The 22,550-nt window shown below is 51.2% G+C and overlaps 12 protein-coding genes and 2 non-coding genes across 14 annotated transcripts; 8 read left to right on the top strand and 6 right to left on the bottom strand.

Annotated features, from left to right (window-relative positions):
- Positions 1-312: 312 nt before the first annotated feature.
- Positions 313-2,157, top strand: AIM9 (Aim9p; the record flags this gene model as incomplete). Its single annotated transcript, NM_208726.2, has 1 exon — positions 313-2,157. One exon carries the CDS (start codon positions 313-315, stop codon positions 2,155-2,157), a length of 1,845 nt encoding a protein of 614 aa, NP_983373.2.
- A 768-nt stretch (positions 2,158-2,925) lies between these two features.
- SER33 (phosphoglycerate dehydrogenase SER33) lies at positions 2,926-4,338 on the top strand (the record flags this gene model as incomplete). Its single annotated transcript, NM_208725.1, has 1 exon — positions 2,926-4,338. The coding sequence occupies one exon, from the start codon at positions 2,926-2,928 to the stop codon at positions 4,336-4,338; it is 1,413 nt and encodes a 470-aa protein (NP_983372.1).
- A 229-nt stretch (positions 4,339-4,567) lies between these two features.
- On the top strand, positions 4,568-7,360 carry RPN2 (proteasome regulatory particle base subunit RPN2; the record flags this gene model as incomplete). Its single annotated transcript, NM_208724.1, has 1 exon — positions 4,568-7,360. One exon carries the CDS (start codon positions 4,568-4,570, stop codon positions 7,358-7,360), a length of 2,793 nt encoding a protein of 930 aa, NP_983371.1.
- A 117-nt stretch (positions 7,361-7,477) lies between these two features.
- UTP7 (Utp7p) lies at positions 7,478-9,130 on the bottom strand (the record flags this gene model as incomplete). The annotated part of the gene is made up of 1 exon (NM_208723.1): positions 7,478-9,130. The coding sequence occupies one exon, from the start codon at positions 9,128-9,130 to the stop codon at positions 7,478-7,480; it is 1,653 nt and encodes a 550-aa protein (NP_983370.1).
- A 681-nt stretch (positions 9,131-9,811) lies between these two features.
- Positions 9,812-11,146, top strand: URA1 (dihydroorotate dehydrogenase; the record flags this gene model as incomplete). The annotated part of the gene is made up of 1 exon (NM_208722.1): positions 9,812-11,146. The coding sequence occupies one exon, from the start codon at positions 9,812-9,814 to the stop codon at positions 11,144-11,146; it is 1,335 nt and encodes a 444-aa protein (NP_983369.1).
- A 102-nt stretch (positions 11,147-11,248) lies between these two features.
- GET2 (GET complex subunit GET2) lies at positions 11,249-12,118 on the bottom strand (the record flags this gene model as incomplete). Its single annotated transcript, NM_208721.1, has 1 exon — positions 11,249-12,118. One exon carries the CDS (start codon positions 12,116-12,118, stop codon positions 11,249-11,251), a length of 870 nt encoding a protein of 289 aa, NP_983368.1.
- Positions 12,119-12,275: 157 nt separating this feature from the next.
- Positions 12,276-13,139, bottom strand: SEC28 (coatomer subunit epsilon; the record flags this gene model as incomplete). The annotated part of the gene is made up of 1 exon (NM_208720.1): positions 12,276-13,139. The coding sequence occupies one exon, from the start codon at positions 13,137-13,139 to the stop codon at positions 12,276-12,278; it is 864 nt and encodes a 287-aa protein (NP_983367.1).
- Positions 13,140-13,360: 221 nt separating this feature from the next.
- On the top strand, positions 13,361-14,341 carry RCI37 (Rci37p; the record flags this gene model as incomplete). Its single annotated transcript, NM_208719.1, has 1 exon — positions 13,361-14,341. One exon carries the CDS (start codon positions 13,361-13,363, stop codon positions 14,339-14,341), a length of 981 nt encoding a protein of 326 aa, NP_983366.1.
- Positions 14,342-14,431: 90 nt separating this feature from the next.
- On the bottom strand, positions 14,432-16,606 carry THS1 (threonine--tRNA ligase THS1; the record flags this gene model as incomplete). The annotated part of the gene is made up of 1 exon (NM_208718.1): positions 14,432-16,606. One exon carries the CDS (start codon positions 16,604-16,606, stop codon positions 14,432-14,434), a length of 2,175 nt encoding a protein of 724 aa, NP_983365.1.
- Positions 16,607-17,106: 500 nt separating this feature from the next.
- AIR1 (TRAMP complex RNA-binding subunit) lies at positions 17,107-18,135 on the top strand (the record flags this gene model as incomplete). Its single annotated transcript, NM_208717.1, has 1 exon — positions 17,107-18,135. The coding sequence occupies one exon, from the start codon at positions 17,107-17,109 to the stop codon at positions 18,133-18,135; it is 1,029 nt and encodes a 342-aa protein (NP_983364.1).
- A 98-nt stretch (positions 18,136-18,233) lies between these two features.
- Positions 18,234-18,307, bottom strand: AGOS_t0050. The gene has a single exon. It is a non-coding gene; the product is annotated as a tRNA-Ile (tRNA).
- Positions 18,308-18,902: 595 nt separating this feature from the next.
- On the top strand, positions 18,903-18,975 carry AGOS_t0049. The gene has a single exon. It is a non-coding gene; the product is annotated as a tRNA-Ala (tRNA).
- Positions 18,976-19,583: 608 nt separating this feature from the next.
- On the top strand, positions 19,584-21,881 carry PTP3 (tyrosine protein phosphatase PTP3; the record flags this gene model as incomplete). Its single annotated transcript, NM_208716.2, has 1 exon — positions 19,584-21,881. One exon carries the CDS (start codon positions 19,584-19,586, stop codon positions 21,879-21,881), a length of 2,298 nt encoding a protein of 765 aa, NP_983363.2.
- A 165-nt stretch (positions 21,882-22,046) lies between these two features.
- On the bottom strand, positions 22,047-22,360 carry YOS1 (Yos1p; the record flags this gene model as incomplete). The annotated part of the gene is made up of 2 exons (NM_208715.1): positions 22,047-22,207; positions 22,270-22,360. The coding sequence occupies 2 exons, from the start codon at positions 22,358-22,360 to the stop codon at positions 22,047-22,049; spliced, it is 252 nt and encodes an 83-aa protein (NP_983362.1).
- Between the last annotated feature and the right edge of the window lie 190 nt (positions 22,361-22,550).

Here is a 22,550-nt window from a genome sequence, read left to right as displayed (position 1 = left end):
ATATATATATACATGATGTATCGGTTTAATGCCTCGTTTTCGTTTTTTATCTTTGTCGGGCTGATCACTGTAACATGTTCCCGATGCGCATACCCCGTCTACTGCCAATTATTGGCTGAAGAAGCTCGTTGGATGCGGGGCATATATGTAAGAACTACTGGCGATTGCCGATTAAGGCCCGATGAATGTTGGGTTAGTCAGGGTTTTTCGCATGGGATTTTTTCCAATATCATGTTGGAAAAAAACATATGGTCTACTAGTTCTTGTACCCATCATGGGTGACCGTAGGTTAGTTTGAATATATTTGCAGTTATGCTCAGGCACTCACTACGGTCAGCTAGTAAGCTGCAGTCTAAGAATGTTCGGCTATTGAGAGCCGCACCATTGCTGTTAAAGCGCTCTCTCAGCAATGATCCGAAAGAAGTGTTCACGAAGCTAACGGACGAGAACGACCCTCAGCGGGATGCGTTCTTCAAGTACGGCTGGGGCTCTTGGCTGAAGAACGACAAACAAGAGAAGGAGAAGCGTGTTACTAGGTTCTCCATTGAGGGGCTGAACAAGGTTTTGTCGGATCTGCACGAGCAGTCGGCGCAGGCAGACAAGACGGCGAAGACGGATGCGGTGCCACCACCTTCATACAATCCAAATCTAACGGTGTCGCTACCGCATAATGTCACTTCCAAACACCTAGGCACGCCGAAGCGTGGCGAGAGCGTGCGGGTGGTCTCCATGGCCAGTTTCCATGAGGGCAAGCACCACCGCATATACAAAATTGACACTAACGCGGGCAAATCGTTCGTCTTGCGTATTCCATACGGAATCGACGAGGAGAACACACTAGCCTACCGGGTGAAAAGTGAAGTTGCAACTATGGACTTTGCAGACCTAAAGCTAGGCATGAACGTCCCGAAAGTTTTCTGTTTTGGCGTCAATGCTCTGAATCCGATTAGACAGCCGTTTATTCTCGAAGAGTATGTTCCGGGCCGTCTGCTGATGAAGGACTGGATGCCCCTAGCCAGCGACAGCGCCGATGGGAGTCATAAGGAGAAGCTGAATAGCGTAATTCAGCCCATCTCTGAATTCCAAGCCAAGCTAGCAGAAACTGAATTCACTGCATTCGGCAGTTTGTATTTCGCCAAGGATTACCGTGAGTCAAACGAGCCAGCGTATAAATCCGACACCGATGGCGACCTTGCTGATAGATGGAGAATTGGCCCCAGCGTTGAGCGTTGTTTCTGGAGGAAGAAGAGCGCGTTACCTTTCGAACAGCGAAAGCAGTATCTAGGGCCCTGGACTATATCTCAGCCATTGGATATCGTCAAGTCCCTCGGCTCCCTGGAAGCGGAGAACGCTCGGGCTCGTCTAGCTATCAAGCAGGCCGATGCCTCCCCCGAGGCCGAGATCGACGAGCAAGTCCTCCGGGACCAGATTACTGCTTTTGAGAACCTAGCCAAGCTTGCCCCAGTCATGTACAACCTAAAGACCAAAAGCATCCCAAACATGGACGCAATTGTGAAGCCTCGCCTGTGCCATCCCGATCTTGATCCGATGAACGTTATATTGCACGAAGAGAATGGAAAGCCATATCTGCTGGACTTCGAGGGCACAACTGTGAAGCCGTTTATTCTGCACAACAACCCTCAGTTTGTTGCTTACGACGGCCCCAAGATATATGACCTGGAGCGCGACGTCGAGAACTATAGCAAGCTGAACGCTCAAGAAAAGGACCAATACGAGTTTATGTACAAGCGTACCCGCAACCAGTACCTGTGGGAGTCTCAGCTCAACCAAAACGCTAAGCACCTCATCTCGAGTATTGCCCCTCTGGTGAAACTGCTCAGAAGCCCTTACGTGTACGCGGTGCAGCGCAAGTATGACCAAGAGTACCTGCTTATTGATGAGGCGCTAGTCCAGCTGAAGGAAGTCTGGGAACTATTCGCCAAGAACGAGTTGACCAACAGTGAGCAATTCCCAGTCGAGTTTACCGAGGAGTGGCTACGCCAGCATGCAGAGAAGCTCAATGCTTACCACGAAAAACTGATAGCCGAGCCATTTAGTGCCACGCAAGGCTGGATGCCCCAGGATCTCTTTGACAACCTGGTCAAGTCGGGAGTGCTAGTCAAGGACGCTAACGGTGACCATTCCTTAAAACAGTAGGTAGCTCACTTAGGCCGTGGCTGATCGCTGCTGCATATAGTCGGTCGTATTTAAAATCAAATATTCGTCTAGTAAAGGGCCCTGTTCTGGCAGTCACTGACGCACGCTTGAATTTTAATCGTACACACCGGCATTTAGTGTCAAAATTACTCGTGTCTTCTAAATTTGAATTGGGGCTTAGCAGAAATGTTATTTACATCAGCGGTTACTTAGAGCTTGTCAATCATCTACTATATCTCTGTAGCACCTCTTCAACCAGTCATTATTCTTTGCGTTAGCTTAATGTTTAACTCTTTACTGTGGGTTCCATGTGACGCGAACGACTGACTCGCACCTACGAAGTCAGTTCCGTAAAAGGCGATCTAAATACGGGCCTGGTGGACGTTAAAGTCCACCATACGTATTAATTCATCACAGGCCAGTTAAAGAGGGAACTAAAAGGATGGTTATCTAGTCATCATCAAATATGACTGGCAGAGACCACAATATCAAAGGCTGATACAGTAGGACATCCAGTAGGCTTCAGGCTAGCCATTTGGAAGCAGATAAAGCTTGGTTCTAAATTACTTACGTAAAGTGAAAATTTTTCATAAACGGAAGCCAATAATGTGGCTTCACAGGATGAGTAACTGTAGACAATGCACTTACCGCGTCGGCAGACAGCGCTGAAGCCAGTACATATAAAGCCAGTAGCAGGCCATAATAGCCCAAAGTATCTCTGGCCGTTCGCTAGATCGTTACACACTACCCCGAGTCCTTATACTCGCTATGACTTCACCCCAACAGATCAACAACCTTCAAGCTGCGTTCCAGGACGCACTAAATATGTCGGGCTCTCCTGGCGTGGTCTCCACCTCGCCCACGACCTCCTTCATGAACACACTTCCACCCCGGACGAGCGTTGCGAAACAGGCCAAGGCGCTGAAGCCTTTCTCGACAGGCGACATTAAAATATTGCTTCTTGAGAATGTAAACCAAACCGCCATTGACATCTTTGACAAGCAAGGCTACCAGGTTGAGTTCCACAAGAGCTCGCTTGGGCCGGAGGAGCTAATTGAGAAAATTAGAGACGTTCATGCGATCGGTATCCGTTCGAAGACGAAACTGACGCCGGAAATACTCAAACACGCCAAGAACCTGGTGTGCATTGGCTGCTTCTGCATCGGTACTAACCAGGTGGATCTCGACTACGCAGCGAAAATGGGTGTCTCCGTGTTCAATTCACCTTTCTCTAACTCGCGTTCCGTCGCGGAGCTAGTAATCGGTGAGATCATCTCTCTGGCTAGACAGTTGGGCGACCGCTCTATTGAGATGCACACCGGGACCTGGAACAAGGTCTCACACCACTGCTGGGAGGTGCGCGGCAAGACCCTTGGGATTATCGGCTACGGCCACATTGGCTCCCAGTTATCTGTGCTCGCCGAGGCTTTTGGCATGCACGTACTATATTACGACGTTGTGACAATTATGGCACTGGGTACCGCCAAGCAAGTTGCTACTCTCGACGAGCTGCTCAACAACTCAGACTTTGTGAGTTTGCATGTGCCGGCCACTGATGAGACTAAGAACATGATTTCTGCCCCCCAACTTGCGGCGATGAGAAATGGTGCATACCTAATCAACGCTTCACGGGGAACCGTTGTGGATATCCCATCCTTGATCCAGGCGATGAAGGCAGGAAAGATAGCTGGTGCCGCGCTAGACGTTTTCCCGCACGAACCCGCGAAGAACGGCAGCGGTGCCTTCGGCAACCAACTCAGCCCTTGGATCTCTGACCTGGTGTCCTTGCCAAACATCATTCTCACCCCTCACATAGGTGGCTCGACAGAGGAGGCCCAGAGTGCCATCGGCGTCGAGGTAGCAACTTCCTTGAGCAAGTATATCAACGACGGTACCTCCGTGGGCTCGGTGAATTTCCCAGAGGTCTCGTTGCGTTCGCTTGACCTGGACCAAGAGAACACCGTCCGTGTGCTGTATATTCACCAAAATGTGCCCGGCGTGCTAAAAACTGTGAACAATATCTTGTCTGACCACAATATCGAGAAGCAGTTCTCCGACTCTAGCGGCGACATCGCTTATCTGATGGCGGACATCTCGAATGTGAACTACAGTGATATCAAAGACATTTATGATAAATTGAATGCTACCGAGTACAAGATCTCCATCAGGTTACTCTATTAGATAGAATAATTAGGATATAAAATCACTGTCGTCCATATAGATCTAGACGTATGCTTGCAAAATAGCACGTGATATAGTTGTCTCGTGTTTTCATCATATCTGACGATAAGGGACCTTCGCAGCACCACCATTAATCAGATAATTTCGGTGGCAAATTTCCGGTAGAAGTGTAGAAGACAAGCACCAAGGTGAATATTCTCGTGGCCTAGTCAGAATTGTAATTACCACGATGTCTGTGATCACTGCTGCTCCACTTCTAGCCCTGTTAAGGGAGGATGACCACACTGTGAAGTCTTATGCGTTACACTCAATTAACGAAGTTGTGGACCAACTGTGGTCGGAGGTATCGAACGATATCACTGATATCGAGGCGCTTTATGAGGACAGCAAGTTTGAGGATCGGAAGCTGGCGGCGCTTGTTGTCTCGAAGATATACTACAATCTGGGGGAGTACGAATCTGCTGTCAGGTACGCGCTAGCTGCAGAGGAGTACTTCGATATAAACGAGAAATCCAGGTACGTGGAGACAATTGTATCACAAAGCATTGAGATGTACATCAAGCTGGCCACTGAGAATTATGGCAAAGAGAAAAGTGAGATTGACCTGCAGTTGGTGAGCATATTCGAGCGTATGTTAAACAAGTGCATCACGGCGGGCGAATACAAACTGGCTTTAGGGATTGCGCTGGAGAGCTACCGGCTAGACGTGGTCACCAATATCCTTACTCAGCAGACTTCGGAGCCTAATATGCTGAAGTTAATAACTTACGTGCTGATTGCTGCGACGACTACTGTCAGCAACACCCATTTCAAAATCAACATTTTGTATGCATTGTTTGACATCCTAATTAGGCTGAAGGCTCCTGATTACTTTGCAGTATCCAAGATCATTGTGAACTTGAACGACTCGAAACTTGCCGCGAGACTTTTTGACAAGTTAGTTTCAGAGAAGAATACCGAAATTGCCTACCAAATTGCATTCGATCTCGTCACTTCTGCATCTCAAGGGCTATTAAATGAGCTGGTCGCTACTTTGAGCACGGGAGAGGGCAATGACAGGCTAGTGGAGATCCTATCTGGCTTACCAACATGTGATTTCTACAACACGTTCCTGCATGCGAACAAGCGTATTGATAGGAGCTTGTTGAACAAGTCGAAGTCATCTATGGACGGCAAGTTTTCTTTGTTCCATACTGCAGTCAGTGTCTCCAATGCATTCATGCACGCTGGTACTACAGACGATACATTCGTTAGAGCCAACCTGCAGTGGCTAGGCAAGGCCCAAAACTGGGCTAAGTTCACAGCCACTGCATCGTTAGGTATTATTCACCAGGGAAATCTCACTGGTGGCAAAAAAATTATGGAACCTTATCTACCGGGGAGTCGTGCTTCTTCCCGTTATATCAAGGGAGGTTCGCTTTATGGCCTTGGTCTGATCTATGCTGGGTATGGTAAGGAGATTATTGGCTATTTGAAAGACCAGATTGTGGAGAATAGCTCAAATGCAACTGATGACGACGTTGATGTCTTGCTACATGGTGCTTCTCTTGGAATTGGTTTGGCTGGTATGAGTTCGAATAGTACTGAAATATTTGAAGCCTTAAAGGAGGTTCTCTATGCGGATTCCGCCAATTCAGGAGCAGCTGCAGCACTTGGTATCGGTTTGACGATGTTGGGTTCAGGCGATGAAACTGTTGCTGAAAACCTATACACGTATGCACAGGAAACCAGTCACGGCGAAATCACGAAAGGGTTGGCAATTGCGCTAGCTTTGCTAAACTACGGGCGTGAAGAATTGGCAGATGAAACGATTAAGAAAATGCTTGAGCACGAAAATGATTCCATGCGTTACGGTGCTGTTTACACGATAGCATTGGCTTACGCAGGCACGAGTAGTAACGAAGCGGTAAAGAAACTTCTCCATGTTGCTGTATCCGACTCTAACGATGACGTTAGACGTGCCTCTGTTACTGCGCTTGGTTTTGTCCTCATCCGCGATTACACCACTGTCCCTAGGATCGTTGAATTGCTGTCTGAATCCCATAACCCTCATGTTAGATGTGGTACCGCTTTTGCCTTAGGCGTTGCCTGCGCCGGTCGAGGATTACAGGCCGCTATAGATGTGTTAGAACCGTTGACAAATGACCCCGTTGACTTTGTTCGCCAGGCTGCGATGATCGCATTGTCGATGATCTTAATTCAGCAAACGGAGAAGACTAATGTTAAGGTAAGGGATGTGAATGAACAGCTCAGAAATGTCATAGCTAACAAGCATCAAGAGGGTCTTGCAAAGTTTGGTGCATGTGTTGCGCAGGGGATTATCAATGCAGGTGGTCGGAATGTTACTATCCAACTTGAGAACTCGGAGATGGGAACTTTGAATACGAAATCTGTTATTGGACTAGCAATGTTTACGCAATTTTGGTATTGGTTCCCATTAGCCCACTTCCTTTCTCTTTCATTTACTCCCACAACTACAATTGGCGTTCGGAGCCATGACCTAAAGATCCCTAAGTTTTCCTTCCACTGCCACACGAAAGAGGGCATCTTCGACTATCCACCTATGTTTGAAGAAGATATAGACAAGAGCATCGAGAAAGTTGCAACTGCTGTTCTTTCAACAACGGCCAAGGCCAAGGCGAGGGCCAAAAAGTCAAAGAAGGACAAGGCAGTAGAGCCAGATAAGTCCAAGGAAGAGATCAAGGTTGAAAACGAGCAGCGTGATAAAAAAGAGCATGACGCCGATGTCCCTGAAGAGGAATTTAAGATTAAATATACCTCGACCTACTATAAGGTTGAGAATATGACGCGTGTAGTACCACAGCAATTAAAATATATTGCATTTCCAAAGGATGAGAGATTTACTCCCGTTCGCAAGTTTAAGGGTAGCAATGGCGTTATAGTGCTATCGGACAAAACTCCTGACGAGCCGGTCGAAGTAATCAAAACCGTTAGACAGGAAAAAGAGACGGATGCTCCTCTGCCTGCTCCCTTCAAGGTTCAGGATGACTTAGAATTCTGAACTGATAATTTGGAAGCGTCGATTATGTACATTAGGAAAAGGGTATTTTTTTAGAAACGAAAGAACTTACTGATTGCAGCTCTCTCTAAACAAGTATATAATGAGGTGATTTTATTTTCAACTGAATCTGCCTAACGCCTCGTCAACTAGGTTCTTATCTTCTGTTAGCTCACCTCTAGCAGCTTGTTGCTTCCGCAAGCGGGCTTCCTTTTCGTTTTCTAACTGCTTCTGTACTCTCAACTTCCTCTCATCTACAACATTCTGCGTCTTCTTACGGAGGAATGTACGCAGACCTGAATTCTTACTCTTCACAGCAGGGTTTGCTTTTGGAATGTCTCTATTCTCCTTAGATTTCATGTCTTCATCAGTTGCGATTTGGGTCAGGTCTTTGGCGGTCAATCTAATCTGCGCAGAACGCTTGTCGACCGTACCAATCACATTTGGATCTAATGCAATAGAATCAGCAGGTAATTTGTTCAGTAGCGATCTAACCTCCTGCTCTTTCCTTTGCTTCGTCGTCTCGTAAGGATTAACTTCCAATGCATCATAGTTAGCCTCACCCGCACCAGGAATGATCAAATTAGTTACGCCTGTCTGATGCCCGACGCCAAGAAGATCTTCAAATGGGACAAATGCAAGGCTATTGATCTTATTCCCAGCAAACAAGTGCGACATGTATGGTGTATTTTTGTTGGGCAACCGACTGCTGGTGAAAACGGGCTTAAAATCTGAGCTAGTTTTAAAGGCATCCTTCCAAAGTGTCACATGTGGTCCTCTCGACACTGCAAGCAAGCCCATGTCAGAGATTTTCACATTGCTTGCTGGTATAGGCAGGTTTTCAACGGAATGTAACTCCTTGAAGTTCCTGATATCCCACAGTCTCATGGACTTATCTGCTCCGGTTGTAGCCATATAGTAACCTTGCCTATCTACCGCGACACCAGTGACGGGCCCTCTAGCTGTTAAAATACGAGCCAAGGGGGTAGGCATATTTGGTGCCCACAGAGTCACGGTACCATTATTATGACCTAGGTGCATAACAGCGTTCCAAGGATTTTGTGCCATTGAGGATGTAGGCCCTAGTTTAGTCCTCAGTTCTGCAACTAACTGTCCAGTCGAGACATCCTGATACTTCAAAAAACCAGTCTGCCCTGCAGTAGCTAGCAAATAATGGTACGGCAAAAACTCCATATGCTTAACTTCAATATGTTGCTTCAGGCGATGCATTTCCACACCCTCGTGGTCATATATGAAGGTATACTTCTTCTGCGCAACCGCGAAGAATTGCTCGTTCTGCAAGTAAGTGGCCGCCTGGACTGTTTCATTGAGGTGCAGCTCCGCGCGTAATTCTCCCTTACGCCAGTCCATCGATGCAACATGTCCCTTGCGTCCAGCAATAAGCAGATGCGTACCATTCCTGGAGTAGCCCGCCTGGTACGGTCCAAACTCCTTCAGATTCAGATCCAACGCCTTGTTCGCAGTACCGATGTCCACACTATCCTTTATCTCGGTCTGCTGAACCTTGAAAGTTTTCTCCATTTCATCTTCAGCCTCCAGATAGCCCTGGGATTCAGGAAGCAAATATTCCGTAGCAGCAGCAGCAGCAACGGCATCTTTGTACTGCTCATCGATTCGCTTCAACCCGGCTCTCAACTTCTTATCTTTTATTTTCTTATGGTTAATCTTACCACCTCCTCTCTGAAACTTTTCCGCATTGGTCTTCGCTATACGACCCACAGGATCGCCTTTAGAATCTACCTTCGCAGCCATGGTGGAGGGCAGTGTTCAAGCACTTAAGGACTACCGCTAGTACTAGCTCATCGCCTAGCAGTGTTGAAGACTATTAGCACGAATTTTTTTCAATAAAAAAGAAACAAGAGAGAGATTAGTCACGTGACCAACTGACACTAGCTCATTTAAGAGTTCGATGAGGTATTCCCGGAGTGACCACCCCCTTCTGATAGTAGACTACTCCCGAGCTTCCAATTGACCAGTACCAACATTGGAAGCCTGTTGACAACTTGTTCCATCGAGAAACTTCGGGTAATGCCATGATTTACACCTTGCCAAAGGACCACTGAGACAACTGTCCAGTTCCTGGTTGGTGCAGCATCCCCTCTGTAAACTCTAATTTTCCAGCAAGGTCTTCGGCTGTATTTGCTAACTGCCAAGCGGTTGAACGGCCGGATATTCCTAGCCAGCTCACTTTCGCTCCTACCCGTGATTTGCTGACAAAACGTAGGAAGAGTAAGATCCCAGCCACTAGTACGACTTGGGAGGCGAATAACAAGATGAGCTTGCGCCGGCACTTCTTTCGAGTCCAGCTGACAGACCCCGTTAGTCGTGAGTCTTCACTCCGCTGTTCGATTCGCTAGCGGAAAAAGCTTTCTTGGAACGACTTTTCAAAAGCTCTATCTTCTGGTTGTGCACGCAAGCCAAGCGGATACCACGATGAGTTACAAGATGTTTGGAAGGTGCCGGACGGCATGCTTCAGATCACCCAACTTATTTGCAGCCAATAAGGGCATGCCTCTCCAGGCAAGCGTTGCGGGTGGTGCTTCTAGATATATCATAGGTACTGCGAGTGTCTTGGTGGGAGCCATGGCGGGCTTCTACATCATGAACTCGCGGTCTGCCATTCATGAATACGTATCCTGCCCATTGGTGAGGCTCGTGACTCCGGACGCAGAAGACGGCCATAAGCTCGGAATCTGGTTCCTCAAGTATGGATTAGCGCCAAAATTGATGTTCGACAAGGACGACCCAGTCTTAAAGGTCGAGGTCTTTGGGAAGACGATGAGCAACCCCATTGGATGTGCTGCTGGTCTGGATAAGGACGGCGAGGCTATCGATGGCATTGCTCAGAGTGGGTTTGGATACGTGGAGATTGGGACCGTGACTCCATTGGCGCAGCCAGGTAACCCCAAGCCGCGCTTCTTCCGTCTGCCGATGGACGAGGCTGTCATCAACCGTTATGGATTCAATTCTTCTGGTCATAAGAAGGTATACGATAACGTTCTTTCCCGCGTGCGTCAATTTCTTGGCGCTTACTTCAGGGACGATACAGTGAACTCTCTGGCGCTTTACAAGGACAAACTTCTGGGAATTAATCTCGGAAAGAACAAGAATGGTGACGAGGTTGAGGACTACCTGCGTGGTGTTGAGAAGTTCCAGTCCCTTGCCGATGTACTAGTGATCAATGTTTCCTCTCCGAACACGCCCGGATTACGCGACCTCCAGCAGGAGGGCAGATTGACGGAGCTGTTATCCATGATTGTGGCTAAGCGCAATTCTTTGATCAACGAGGGCAATGTGCTCGGTGCAAGTACCCATAAGCCACCTGTCCTGGTTAAAATCGCACCGGATTTGACCGAGCCAGAATTGCAATCGATCGCAGAGGCGGCCAAGAAATCGAGTATTGACGGTATCATCGTTTCAAACACTACTATCCAAAGGCCAGACTCGCTGTACACTGTCGATGAGGAGCTGAAAAACCAGGCAGGCGGCTTGTCCGGCAAGCCCGTGAAACCATTTGCGCTAAAAGCTTTGCGCACGATACACCAATACACAAAGGACACGAACCTGGTTTTGGTTGGATGTGGTGGTATCAGTAGTGGCCAGGATGCCATCGAGTTTGCCAAAGCGGGGGCGCACTTTGTGCAACTCTACACTGCGTACGCATACAGAGGCCCTGGCTTAATTGCGCGTATCAAGGATGAAGTCACAGAGGAGCTCAGGAACGAGGGCAAAACGTGGATGGAGATCATTGGTCAAGATGCCAAGTAAAATTGAACTGCTGTCGAATGGGGAGCGACTGGGGGGGGCGGGGAGGAGTCCCCGACAGCAAATCATTATATATTATCTAGAACGTAAATATCCCGCGACGCCTTACGGAGCGGCGTGGTAGTATTTCATCAGCCCGGCAGCAACTAGACAGAGTGACAGGTCCGTCAAGTACATAGATAGGATATCCCAATAATGCAATGCAACCACAACTTTCCCCTGTAAGTTGTCGATAGGTAGCATGCCATCCGGGACGAGGCCGGCCCAAGTAACAAGTTTGCTCGAGTACGAGAGGGAGTTTACCTTGTTTGTCCTTTCTAGCGTAAGCAGCACTTGGTAATAGATGCTAATACTGGCCACCTCGAAGGTCGTAAACACCATGAAGAAGTTGCGCGGCTCCATGACAAAGTGCAGAAACCGAGACGTATGCAGCCAATGCGCGGTGCCCGGGTGCATCACGTAGTATATGAACGGCAGCAGAATTGCCCACCGCAGCAGCAGCATGTACGCTTTGAGTTGGCGGACCTGAAACTGATGTACCCCCACTTCCCCCGATACCACTGGCGCGCCGCCGGCCTCCTGCTCCGCCAGCCGTTCCAGCAGCGGGGAAAAAAGACCACCGGCCTTCTCGTCAGCAGGGGGCGTAGCGCTCCCCTGCTGCATCTTCATGAGTTGTTGGATAAACGCTACTTCCGGAGCCGCCGACTCCAGCGGCTCCGCCGGCTCTATAGGCGGGTCCATCGCTGCCAGTAAGTCGTCTATCTCTCTAGTTGACTGCCCACTATTAGACCCGCGTTGCAAGCTGCCCTCATTGTCAGATATCTCTGCTGAAGTGACGGTAGAGTCACCGGACGCGCCCCCCGGCTGTTGCGTCGTGATTTTATGTAGCCTTGCAGACCCGGCACCTTTCGAGAACTTCTGCTTGCGCTTCTCGCGTAGGATTCTGCGCTTCTCGGCCTCCGATACTTCTGACATCGCACACGCGTTTCCTCGTCCTAGCTGAGGTGGTACCACACGACTGATGGTGGAGTTTATGTTTATTATGCTACGTCGGCCGGATCGCCCTGGGCAATTACCCGGCTCAGATTTCGCCCGCCTGCCAGCGCCTCCGGGTGATGAGCACTATACACACCTACTTAGCGTCCTGTATAGACGACGAGTACTTCTCCACAATGGCGTCAAAGCTCGCGTCGTTCTCCAGGTGCTTCTGGATCAGCGGGTGCGCTGCGTCCAGCTCCTGCAGCTCTGCGCGCAGCGCCGCGGTCTCGTCGCCATTCATGGCCGCGTATGTGATCTTGCATGCCAGAAGATCTGCGCGGAACGCCGCCGCGCCAGCCATCGCGCCATAGTACTCGTCCTCCAGCAGGTCGATGATTGCCCGGGCCTCTGGCAGGTGCGCCTGCTGCAGGTGCAGGTTCAGGAGCCCGAGCTGCGAGCGCCAGCTCGGGAACGTCTGACACAACTCCTCGAAGAAGTAAAAGTTCGAGCCCATGGCCTCGCGGCTGCGCGCAAAGTTCAGGTACGCCTCGGCCGTGTTCAGCACTATCTCGTCCTCGCCTGCCTGTTCGTGTGCCGCCACGTACGCCTCAAACAGCGCGGCTGCCGCCGCCTGCTGCCCGGCCAGGAGCGCGGCCTGCACCGCCGTCAGCACCAGTTCCGCGGCGTCGCCGTCCTTGCAGGTCGCCAGCGCCCCCTCGTAGTCGCCGCCGGCCGCCTGCGCGCACGCCACCAGGTTCGCGCTGTATGGTCCCGGGTGCGCCTCGGCCGCCTGCTTGAGCTTGTCCAGCGCCCCCGACTCTCTGCAGTCCACGTAAGCGTCAAACACCGCCTGTAGTCCTGCATTGCCGCTGCCCTTAGAGTACTCTTTTAGCGCCAGTTGCGCCATACTCTTATAGTACACCACCGTGTCGTCATCCGTCTTGTGCTTTTCGGCCTCCTGCAGAGCCTGCCTGTAATTGCCCGTGTAGAACTGTTGCTTGACCGAGAAGTAGTCCATCGCTAGTTATCTTGCTGCTGCTAGTGTCAGTGTTTGCCCAACTGCATGGTTAAACACGTGTGGATAGCCCATCAGACTAACATAGTGTCACCCGTATAACGGCACCATCACCACGATGTACTTAGATCCGGGGCCGAAGGGCGGTCAGGAGAGCCTATTAGACATCCCAGGAAAACTAGGGCGATCGCCAAAGCATTGCAGCTAGCGGTAACACAGCGGATATGGCACCAGGCGATGGTATAGACGGTGGCGGAGGCGGCGATGAGTATATCCCTCGACAGGGAAGCCCCAACGACAAGGCACTGGGCAGTTTCACAGGCTACGGGACGCAGCAGCAAGCGTGGTACAAGTCAGCGAAGCGCTTTTACGAGAAGGATAGCGTGCTGGAACCTGCTGACCGGGAGTGGTTAGGCCAGACGTACCAGTCGGTCGCGCGGGCACACTTGTGGGGAAGGCTGGTGGGCTTTGCCGCAGGGTTCGGGGCGGACTTTGCGTACCAGGCAATGCGGCTGCGCAGCCGGCAGGGAGTCAATCTGTCACGGAGCTTCCTGTTTGGGGTGGCGGGCACGGTGGTGGGAACGTACCAGTGCGGGCTGTATGCTTACTGGCGGGCGCTCGAAAGCGTGGCGCCGGTAGAGCGCTACGACGACCTCGAGGAGGATGGCGGCGCGGCGGCGCGGCGGCGGCGGCATGAGGTGCTGCAGTTGCTGCGCGACAGCATGCCTGCGGTGTGGGCAGACTACTTCAACAAAACGGCGCGCGATCCGTCGCTGCGCATGCCGGACCCACATGTGCTCTGGCAGGGGATTTTGCGCGGCGAGCGGCCGAACATGCCGATGTATAGGCACGAGTCGCTGGCGCAGTCGCCAATGGCGCGGCTGACATCGCCACCAGACCTGCGACCTGTGCAGCATCCTGCGGGCCCCGCGCCCGTGGAAGCGAGCGCCCGGCCTGCGAACGAAGACCCATTTTCTGCGGAGATTACGGAGCCCAGCAACTCGCTGTCGGCGTGGGACCGGGTGCGCCAGCAGAATTCGATACCTCAGACATCAGGCGACAGCTGGGATCAGGTACGGAGGCGGTCGATGGGCGGCTTTTCCGGGCCTGCACCGCCAAACACAGATAGAGAGCAGAATGAGTTCGATGAGCTGCTCAACGCCGAGCGGCGCGGTATTTGGGACGAGATAGATGGTCCTAAGTAGCAACATTACGCTATATGACACCTACATATTTACTTGGAGACTATTCTTTCCTTTTCTTGGCCGGCGGGCTGAAGGCACTACAGTCTGCGCCTACTGCAGCACGTTGTCTGCCCTCTTTTCCTCCTTCAACTTGAGTAGTTGTTTTAGGACGAGGTCAAAGTCCACGGTCTCGTTCTTACCCTGTAGGTCAGTGACATCTCTGTTCCGGATATTGACGGAGTTCTCGTTCATTTCCTGCTCACCCACAACGAAAATGAAGTTGTACTTCAACATTTGACCGGTTCTGACCTTCTTCTGGAGGGTGTTGGAGCCTAGGTCGGCGTCGGCGTAAAAGCCCGCGCCAACCAGCTTGTCTCTAATTTGCTGGGCGTAGTCCTGGTACTTGACACCCACTGGGACAACCAGAACCTGGCGTGGGGATAGCCAGAAAGGCCACTTACCAGCATAATGCTCGGTCAAAATGGCCGTCATTCTTTCAACAGACCCCAATAGCGCACGGTGGATCATGACTGGGCGCTCGTAGGCGTTCTCGTCGTTGCCCTTGCCCTTGTATTCCAGTTCAAATCTGTTAGGCAATTGGAAGTCCAATTGAATAGTGGCGCACTGGTGCCATCTCTTCAAGGCGTCCGAGATCATAATATCAATCTTAGGACCGTAGAAGGCGCCGTCGCCTTCGTTGATCTCCCAGTCACCACCCCACTTATTTAGAGCAGACTCCAATCTCGCCTCGGCATTGTTCCAAGTTTCTAGATCTCCAACATAGTTTTCTGGCCGCGTGGACAACTCGAGCTTGAACTCAAATCCAAACACGCCGTAAACGTATTTTAGGAAATCAAATAGACCTTCGATTTCGGTCTCAATTTGATCCTGAGCACAGAAAATGTGCGCATCGTCCTGCTGGAATCTTCTGACACGAGTCAAACCGGACAAAGCACCAGAAAACTCGTTTCTGTGGATAACACCAAAGTCAGCAACTCTCCATGGCAGCTCTCTGTAGGAACGCTCACGCGATTTGAACATAACACAGTGACCAGGGCAGTTCATAGGCTTCAAGCCGAATGACTCCTTCTCGACTTCGAAAGTGAACATGTTCTCCTTGTAGTTGGCCCAGTGACCGGAGGTTTCCCACAACTTGGAGTTGTACATGTTTGGAGTGATGACCTCTTCATAGCCTCTCTTACGGTACTCGTTTCTCAGAAGCTCAACCAAATTGTTGTAAATTCTGGTGCCGTGTGGCAGCCAGAAACACGAACCTGGGGACATCTCATTGAACATAAACAGTTCTTGCTCCCGGCCAATCTTCCGGTGGTCTCTCTTGGCCGCTTCCTCCAAGAACTTCAAATGCGCGTCCATCAGCTTTTTGTCTGGGAAGGCAATACCGTACACTCTCTGCAGAGTATCGTTCTCAGAATCACCCAAGAAATAGCAGGACGAGTTCTTCAGCAACTTGAACGCCTTTATGCGGCCAGTGTGAGGGATGTGGGGCCCGACACATAGGTCAATCAACTTGCCCGAGCGGTACACAGTGGTGGAGCCGCCGTCTGGGATCTTGGTCTGCACAAGATACGTCTTGTATTTCGAGTAGTGGAACATCTTCAGTAGATCCTCCTTGGTCATGACCAGCCGTTCAAACCGCTGTTTTTCCTTGATCGCCTGCTTGGCCACGGTCTCCAGGTTAGGGAAGTCCGCCTGCGAAACCGTCCGCTCTGGGGCGTCGGGGTCCATCGAGTCCTTGCATGCAAACTCGTAGAAAAACCCGTCATCCGTTGGAGGACCCAAGCAGATGTGGGCACCCAGGTTGCACTCGCACGCCTCGCCGAGCACGTGTGCCGCAGAGTGCCAGAATACGCGCCGGCCCTCGTTCGACTCAAAGTCGAAGAACTCCAGCTTCAAATGGTCGCCCTCTGACCCCTCCAGTGGGCGCTCCAAGTCCCAAAGCTCTCCGTTCACCTTGGAAATGCACTGTCTGTCCGCAAATGACTTCGAGATCTGCTGCGCAATGTCCATTGGCGATGTCTCCCACGCAACTGCCGGCTTCTCGGAGCCGTCCTTCAAAACCACGCTGATCGCAGCGCGCGGCATCGACGCGACCTTCGCATTGTACTCCGCCTGGAGCTTTTCAAATAGCTGGATCCGCTCATCAATGAACGCAGGCTCCGGGTCCAAGTACGCAGAGTTCTTGTTGCCCTGTTTCTTGTTCTTCTTGGCGTTCTTCTCGTCCAACGACAGGTTTTGAACCTTTTGGGCAGCCTCGGCAGTACACATGGCCTGATGAGCTATCGTATCGTGCAAATTCAAAACCACTGGCTAGGTGTTGGCATGTTTTCATCGGACGAAGTGGCGCAACAGTGAAAAATTTCTCATCACGTCCGTACTAGCCATCGCCAAGCACCGCGCTTGGCACTAGCTCTGCTACATAGGCGGGGCATTCGCATCTAAAGAGCAATGCCTGCACTACTGCTACGTCCACTGCCATACTATAGGCTTCTACACAAACTCTGTATCGCGTTGAGCTCGATAGCGCGCTGCGAATTAGCCCACTTTTGCTACGTACGCCGGCAGCTTCTGGCCGCCGGCGTTGCGGAATAGCGCATAGCGGCCCGCGAAGCGCCAGGCGGGGTTCGCAACCAGCTAGACCTTGTACTGGTCGCTGTTCGTCGCGGAGGTGACTGGCAGGTTCAAAATTTTCTCTGTAGCCCCAAGAAAGATTAGTGATGCACACATATAGGCAGTAGAACAGCAGCGGCAGAAAGCAACAGGCTGCAATGAGCGCGCTTTCTGAGGTCGAAACACATGATGGGCTGACGTTTATGCAAGGGCGGCTGCTGTCGCGGCAGGATGATAAGCAAGTTGCGCCGTCCATAGACGATGTCGACAACGACCCCGAGCTGCTCCGTAACCTGCGGGGCCAGGGTCGGTACTTCGGGGTGGAAGACGACGCGGACGCGATCCACGAGGCCGAAGCCAAGTGTAAGAACTGCTCGCAGCGGGGACACATCAAGAAGAACTGCCCGCACGTGATATGTTCGTACTGTGGGCTGATGGATGACCACTACTCGCAGCATTGCCCGCGCACGATGCGCTGTTCGCACTGTAACGACAGCGGGCACTACCGGCAGAACTGCCCACAGAAGTGGAAACGCATCTATTGCACGCTGTGCAACAGCAAGAAGCACTCGAGGGACAGGTGTCCGAGCGTCTGGCGCAGCTACTGCCTGCGCGGCGCGAAAGAGAAGCGTGTCCTGGCATCACACAAGATATTCTGCTACAACTGCGCGGGCAAAGGCCACTTTGGCGATGACTGCCCGCAAGCACGGTCCTCGCGCGTCCCAAACGACGACGGCAGTGCCTTTTCTGGCGACAACCTAGCCGGCGAGCTGCGCGCAGATTACTTCACAAACCTCACAAAGTGGCACCAGGAGGCGCGCGAGGCGCTGGACGAACAGGTAGATGACTACAACATCAACTACGACGACTACGAAATCGACGAGGCCCAGTACTCAAATAGCGCGGGCCGTAAGAGTAAGAAGCGTAAGCGCAACCCGAGAAACTCACAGGCATCTGCTGCGCCACAGCGGGCTAGCCTGCCGGCACCAGTATCAAAGGGCCGCACGCTAAACCCCCCTGAGGGCCGCAGGCATCCGCTGGATTTCCCTCGCAATGGTCCACGCGGCGAAAAAAGAATAGCGGGCTCGCGCTATGGCTCGCCAGCCCCGTACCATAGCGACGCTGTGCACAAACCCTACAATCCTTACCAACCGTTCCGCAGCGGCACGTTGTCGAGGAGAAGGTAATTAATAGATACATACCGCCGCGCAATGCCATTCTGTAACTCTACGTTTCCATCGCTCTGTGTCTGGAACTTGGGCGGCCCGGGTAGCATATAAAAAAATGGTTCCTAGCGGGATCGAACCGCTGATCCCCGCGTTATTAGCACGGTGCCTTAACCAACTGGGCCAAGGAACCATTTGTGCTATCGGAACTGCACATTGACATAAAGACACAAAACCACAACACGTGATGTGTGTCGTCTTCAACATTGGCACATCGCGCGGGCGGTGTGCCTTAGCGTCAGGTGGTTTGTTATCTCCTGCGTTAAAAAGTGGCATGGGGGCATTCGCTTGGTGCGCATTCTGAAGCCCGCCCGTGTCCATTGCACATCTTCGGTTCGGGCAGTGGTCACGTGAATGAACCCCGCTCTGCGGAGCAGGTGTGACGCACAAGGCGCTAGCCCCTATGCGCGCAGCTGCGTCACCGCGCGCACCGCTGACGGTGCGCCAGCTCACTTATCTGCAAGTGCGGCCGTTGCGGAATTCGATGCGCGGCCGTTGCGGTTCGGAATTACAGAACATTCCTGCAGCTCGCGTGTGGCACCAGTGCATACCGCCCAGTCCGGACGCAATCGAACTCAGCTTCCGCCGAGGCACGCCCGAAGCACTGTGCAATATTTGGCGACGCATTCGTGCCAGCCATGCCTGCTGGCATTCCTGCGAAGCACCGATCATGTGACGCCCAGTGCCAAGTCATAATCAACCCAGCCTTGGCAACGGTTACAATAATTGGGCATATGGCGCAGTTGGTAGCGCGCTTCCCTTGCAAGGAAGAGGTCATCGGTTCGATTCCGGTTATGTCCATAGTTTTTGTTCTTAGCCGCAGAGCCGCAGGGTCTGGCCAAGCCTCGTTACTAAGAATAAGCCGATCTCTGCCGTACCTGTTGCAACTCCCGGCAAGGCCGTTACGTCTCCTGCGCCGGCCTCAACTGTGGCGCGACGGATCCTGTCGTTGGGGGAGACAGCCTGCTGCCTGGACCTGGCGCAAGCAGCGCACACGATTCTAGCGCAGCCGGTTTGGCGGAGTCGCGAAATGACGAATGTGCCGGACACGACATACGCTAACGGCTTGTTACCGCAGCATCTCAAGAACCCAGGGTCGTTGCTTCGTAAATTCTCTCTACTACGCACTGGGACAAGCTGAAAAAAAATCGCAAGCTAACGTTGTAAACTTAGCTGCCCTGTTATATAAATTCAACTGACTACGATTAAGCTAGGTGTCAGAAAGCAGGTGTAGCCATCTATTTCGTGCTTTTAATTTCTGGTTTGCTGCAGTTCTTGGAGCACGGCAATAGTGGAGCTGAATAGGGCTCACATAAGACACAGCACCGAGTTGCAGGCCGGGAAAGCCGTGGGGTGAAGAGTCTGTCAGGCATCAAGTACAGGACAACACACTAAGGCTTCAGAAAATAATGGTGCTGAAGGGAGGCGAGTATTACCGGGTGGGGTACGGGCCCGGACACAAGTCGACGCTTTCGGATTCGGTGTCGATTCTGTCGAACAGTTCCACGACTGCAGAGGAAGGAGGACCGGGCGGACCCGCTCATGCCAAAACGCGATCGGCGGGTATGGTGGAGGGCCCGGCTGTGCCGCATGGGTCGTCAGCGTACAAAGTAGGCGTGTCTGCGGGCGGAGGGCTTCGGTTTCCACTGCACGCGGGTTGCCGGACGATGGACTCGCGGGCGCTGGGGAACATGCTGAACGAGGATGCAAACACAGTTGTGGTTGATACGCGCCCGTTCGTGGAATATTCAAAGTCGCATGTGCGCGGAGCGCTGCATGTGTGTCTCCCGTCCACGCTGCTGCGGCGGAAAACGTTCAGCCTCGCCAGGTTGTTGGAGAATCTGCCTCCTGGAGACCGCGAGAGCGTCCGGGAGCGGCTGCGCGAGCATACACAGGGGGAGCGCAGTCTTTCGATAGTCATCTACGACAATCTGCCAATGAAGGGAGACGGCTGGAGCAGTCTAGCATGTGCGGGCCTATCTGCGAAGTTCCTGGAGAACAACTGGGAGGCCGAGGGACAGAATGTGCCGGATGTCTACATTCTCTCGGATGGATATCAGCAGTTCCAACTGCAGTTTGCAGAGCTATCTGAAGCGCTGCCGGCTAGTGCAGACGATGACCTTCTATGCCAGCCACCGGGGCTGTGTGCTTCGGCGTCGTCGCTTTCGACTCCATCGTCTTTCCGTGGGTCGCCATTAGAACCGCTACCATCTCCACTGACCACGTCTCCGATGTCGCAGCTGTTTAAGTTCCAACTGCCCACGCAGCGGCCGCTGCAAAACGGAAGCTCACATGCTTTTCCACGCGTATTCAAAATGCGGCATTTTGAGGAGAATAGCAATCTCGAGAGCTATTTGGGGGCTGTAGACATAAACGAAAATCGAAAACTTTCTGAGTTTGATGAGACATCAGATTCAAATGGGACCCGTTTTCAGCAAAGCTTCTTCAAGTTCCCATTGAAGTTAAGTTTTCAGTTGGAATATGCGAAGATAACAGAGTTATACAAACAAGAGGAGATAGATTGCGTGATTCCTAAATGGTTTCAAGACTTAATGCTCAAACCGTCGAAGATGCAATATGTGGAACAGTTTCAGCGGCTAGATATACTGGAGCGCACACGATTAGATCGGATACTGAACACGCCCTTTGGGGATAAAATTAACAGTGTCAGTACTATACCGTGTGACATAAATGATGCTGAACTTGCAAACTACTTTGATTATGATAAGGAATACGACCCAGAGATAACTATCTCATCGGGTGTTGAACTGGGAGCGAAAAACCGGTACAAGGACGTCTTCCCATATGAACACACACGGGTAGTTCTCCGTCGAGATTCAGAGCTTCGCTCCACAACAGTGCCATTTGAAAAGGATAGTGTCATTGACACCTATATTAATGCTAACTACTTGACGAGTCCATTTGATTCCGGCAAGAAGTCTGGCAGTGCTGGTCGCTATATTGCAACACAAGCCCCACTCCCCGAAACAATTCACGACTTTTACACTTGCATCATAAACAACAATGTACCAGTTGTCCTGAGTTTAACCGATGAATTTGAGCATGGCATCGAGAAATGTTGTAAATTTTGGGCCGACGGCGAGTATAATGGGATCGTGGTATCCATGCTGGAGGAGCATAAAGGAGAAGTCCTATTTATAAGGCGGATCAAAATAACATATAACGATGGTAAGTCTTCCTACGAGCTTCTACAAATACAAATCAAAGACTGGCCCGACTTAGGAATACTGGATAGTCCCAAGGATATTATAGATATGATCTTCTTGAAGGATTATGTGATACAGCAGTTAATGAGCGATGGTATATTTGCCGAGGATGAAATGCCAACTGTTCTAGTGCACTGCTCTGCGGGGTGCGGCAGGACAGGGACACTTTGCACTGTTGATTCAGTAATATCAAACCTCACAGAAATTGCACATCAGAGCGAACAGTGGGCATCCAGCAAGTCTACTGCAAGCGGAGTTTTTGATCCGATCGTAACGATTATTGATCGGTTTAGGAAACAAAGGATATCCATGGTCCAGACAATTACACAATACCTTTTCATTTACGATTGTATGCTGCGATACTTTAAGATACGTCTGGAAACTATTAATGAGGGTAGTGACTCCAATCGTGTTAGGAGCTTAATAGGGGAGCAAGACATCTTAGGGAACTTTATACGTAGTAAGATTACTGCTAGGTAACGTATACAGCGAATATAGATTTTTGGAATGCTTCGGCTGGCGGTTGTAGTACAACAGAACGCGTCGCAACGGCAGCTGTTCTCCGGCGAAAAGCCGACATGCAGCAGCGCATCCAGGTATATGTAGGCGAGCGGCAGCTGTGTTGGTGAGACCCTGGTCGCCGGACTAACCTAGGACTAGTTCATACAGAATCACAAGGATGTTAATGCCGATCAACGGTATCCTTAGCAGCGTTTGGACAGCACTGATTAGATGTACTAGTTTCGACTTCGTAGAGTTCTCCGCCTGGCCAAAAACCGGCTGATTGGACTTGGATCCTAACCCAACTGCACAAAATTGTCAGTCATATGTTGGGAGGCAGTTTACCCTTCCGCCGCAAAATACATACTTCTCCTTAGGAAACGCTCCTCGCTCAGGACTGCAACTGCATTGACGAGCAGCAGAATAACGTAGAATAGCTTTCCCAGGCCAAATATCATCCCTCCACGTACAGTCTATCAGCAGTGTACTGCGCTGTGCGAGAAGTGGCATTCACAAGATAAGCAGAAGTAGTTCTAAAAATCAGTGGTCACCAACGCGAGGCTGCAAAATCGTGTTGTTCATTCCCATCTCAAAGCATCGCCTGAAAACAAAGGCTCACAGTTGCAGGTGCCCCCGCGTGATAACAGA

This window comes from Eremothecium gossypii, chromosome III, assembly GCF_000091025.4.
Source record: "Eremothecium gossypii ATCC 10895 chromosome III, complete sequence".
In the NCBI taxonomy this organism is placed as follows: Eukaryota; Fungi; Ascomycota; class Saccharomycetes; order Saccharomycetales; family Saccharomycetaceae; genus Eremothecium; species Eremothecium gossypii.
Note: the sequence above shows the minus strand (reverse complement) of the source record. Positions and strands in the feature narration are given on the sequence as shown.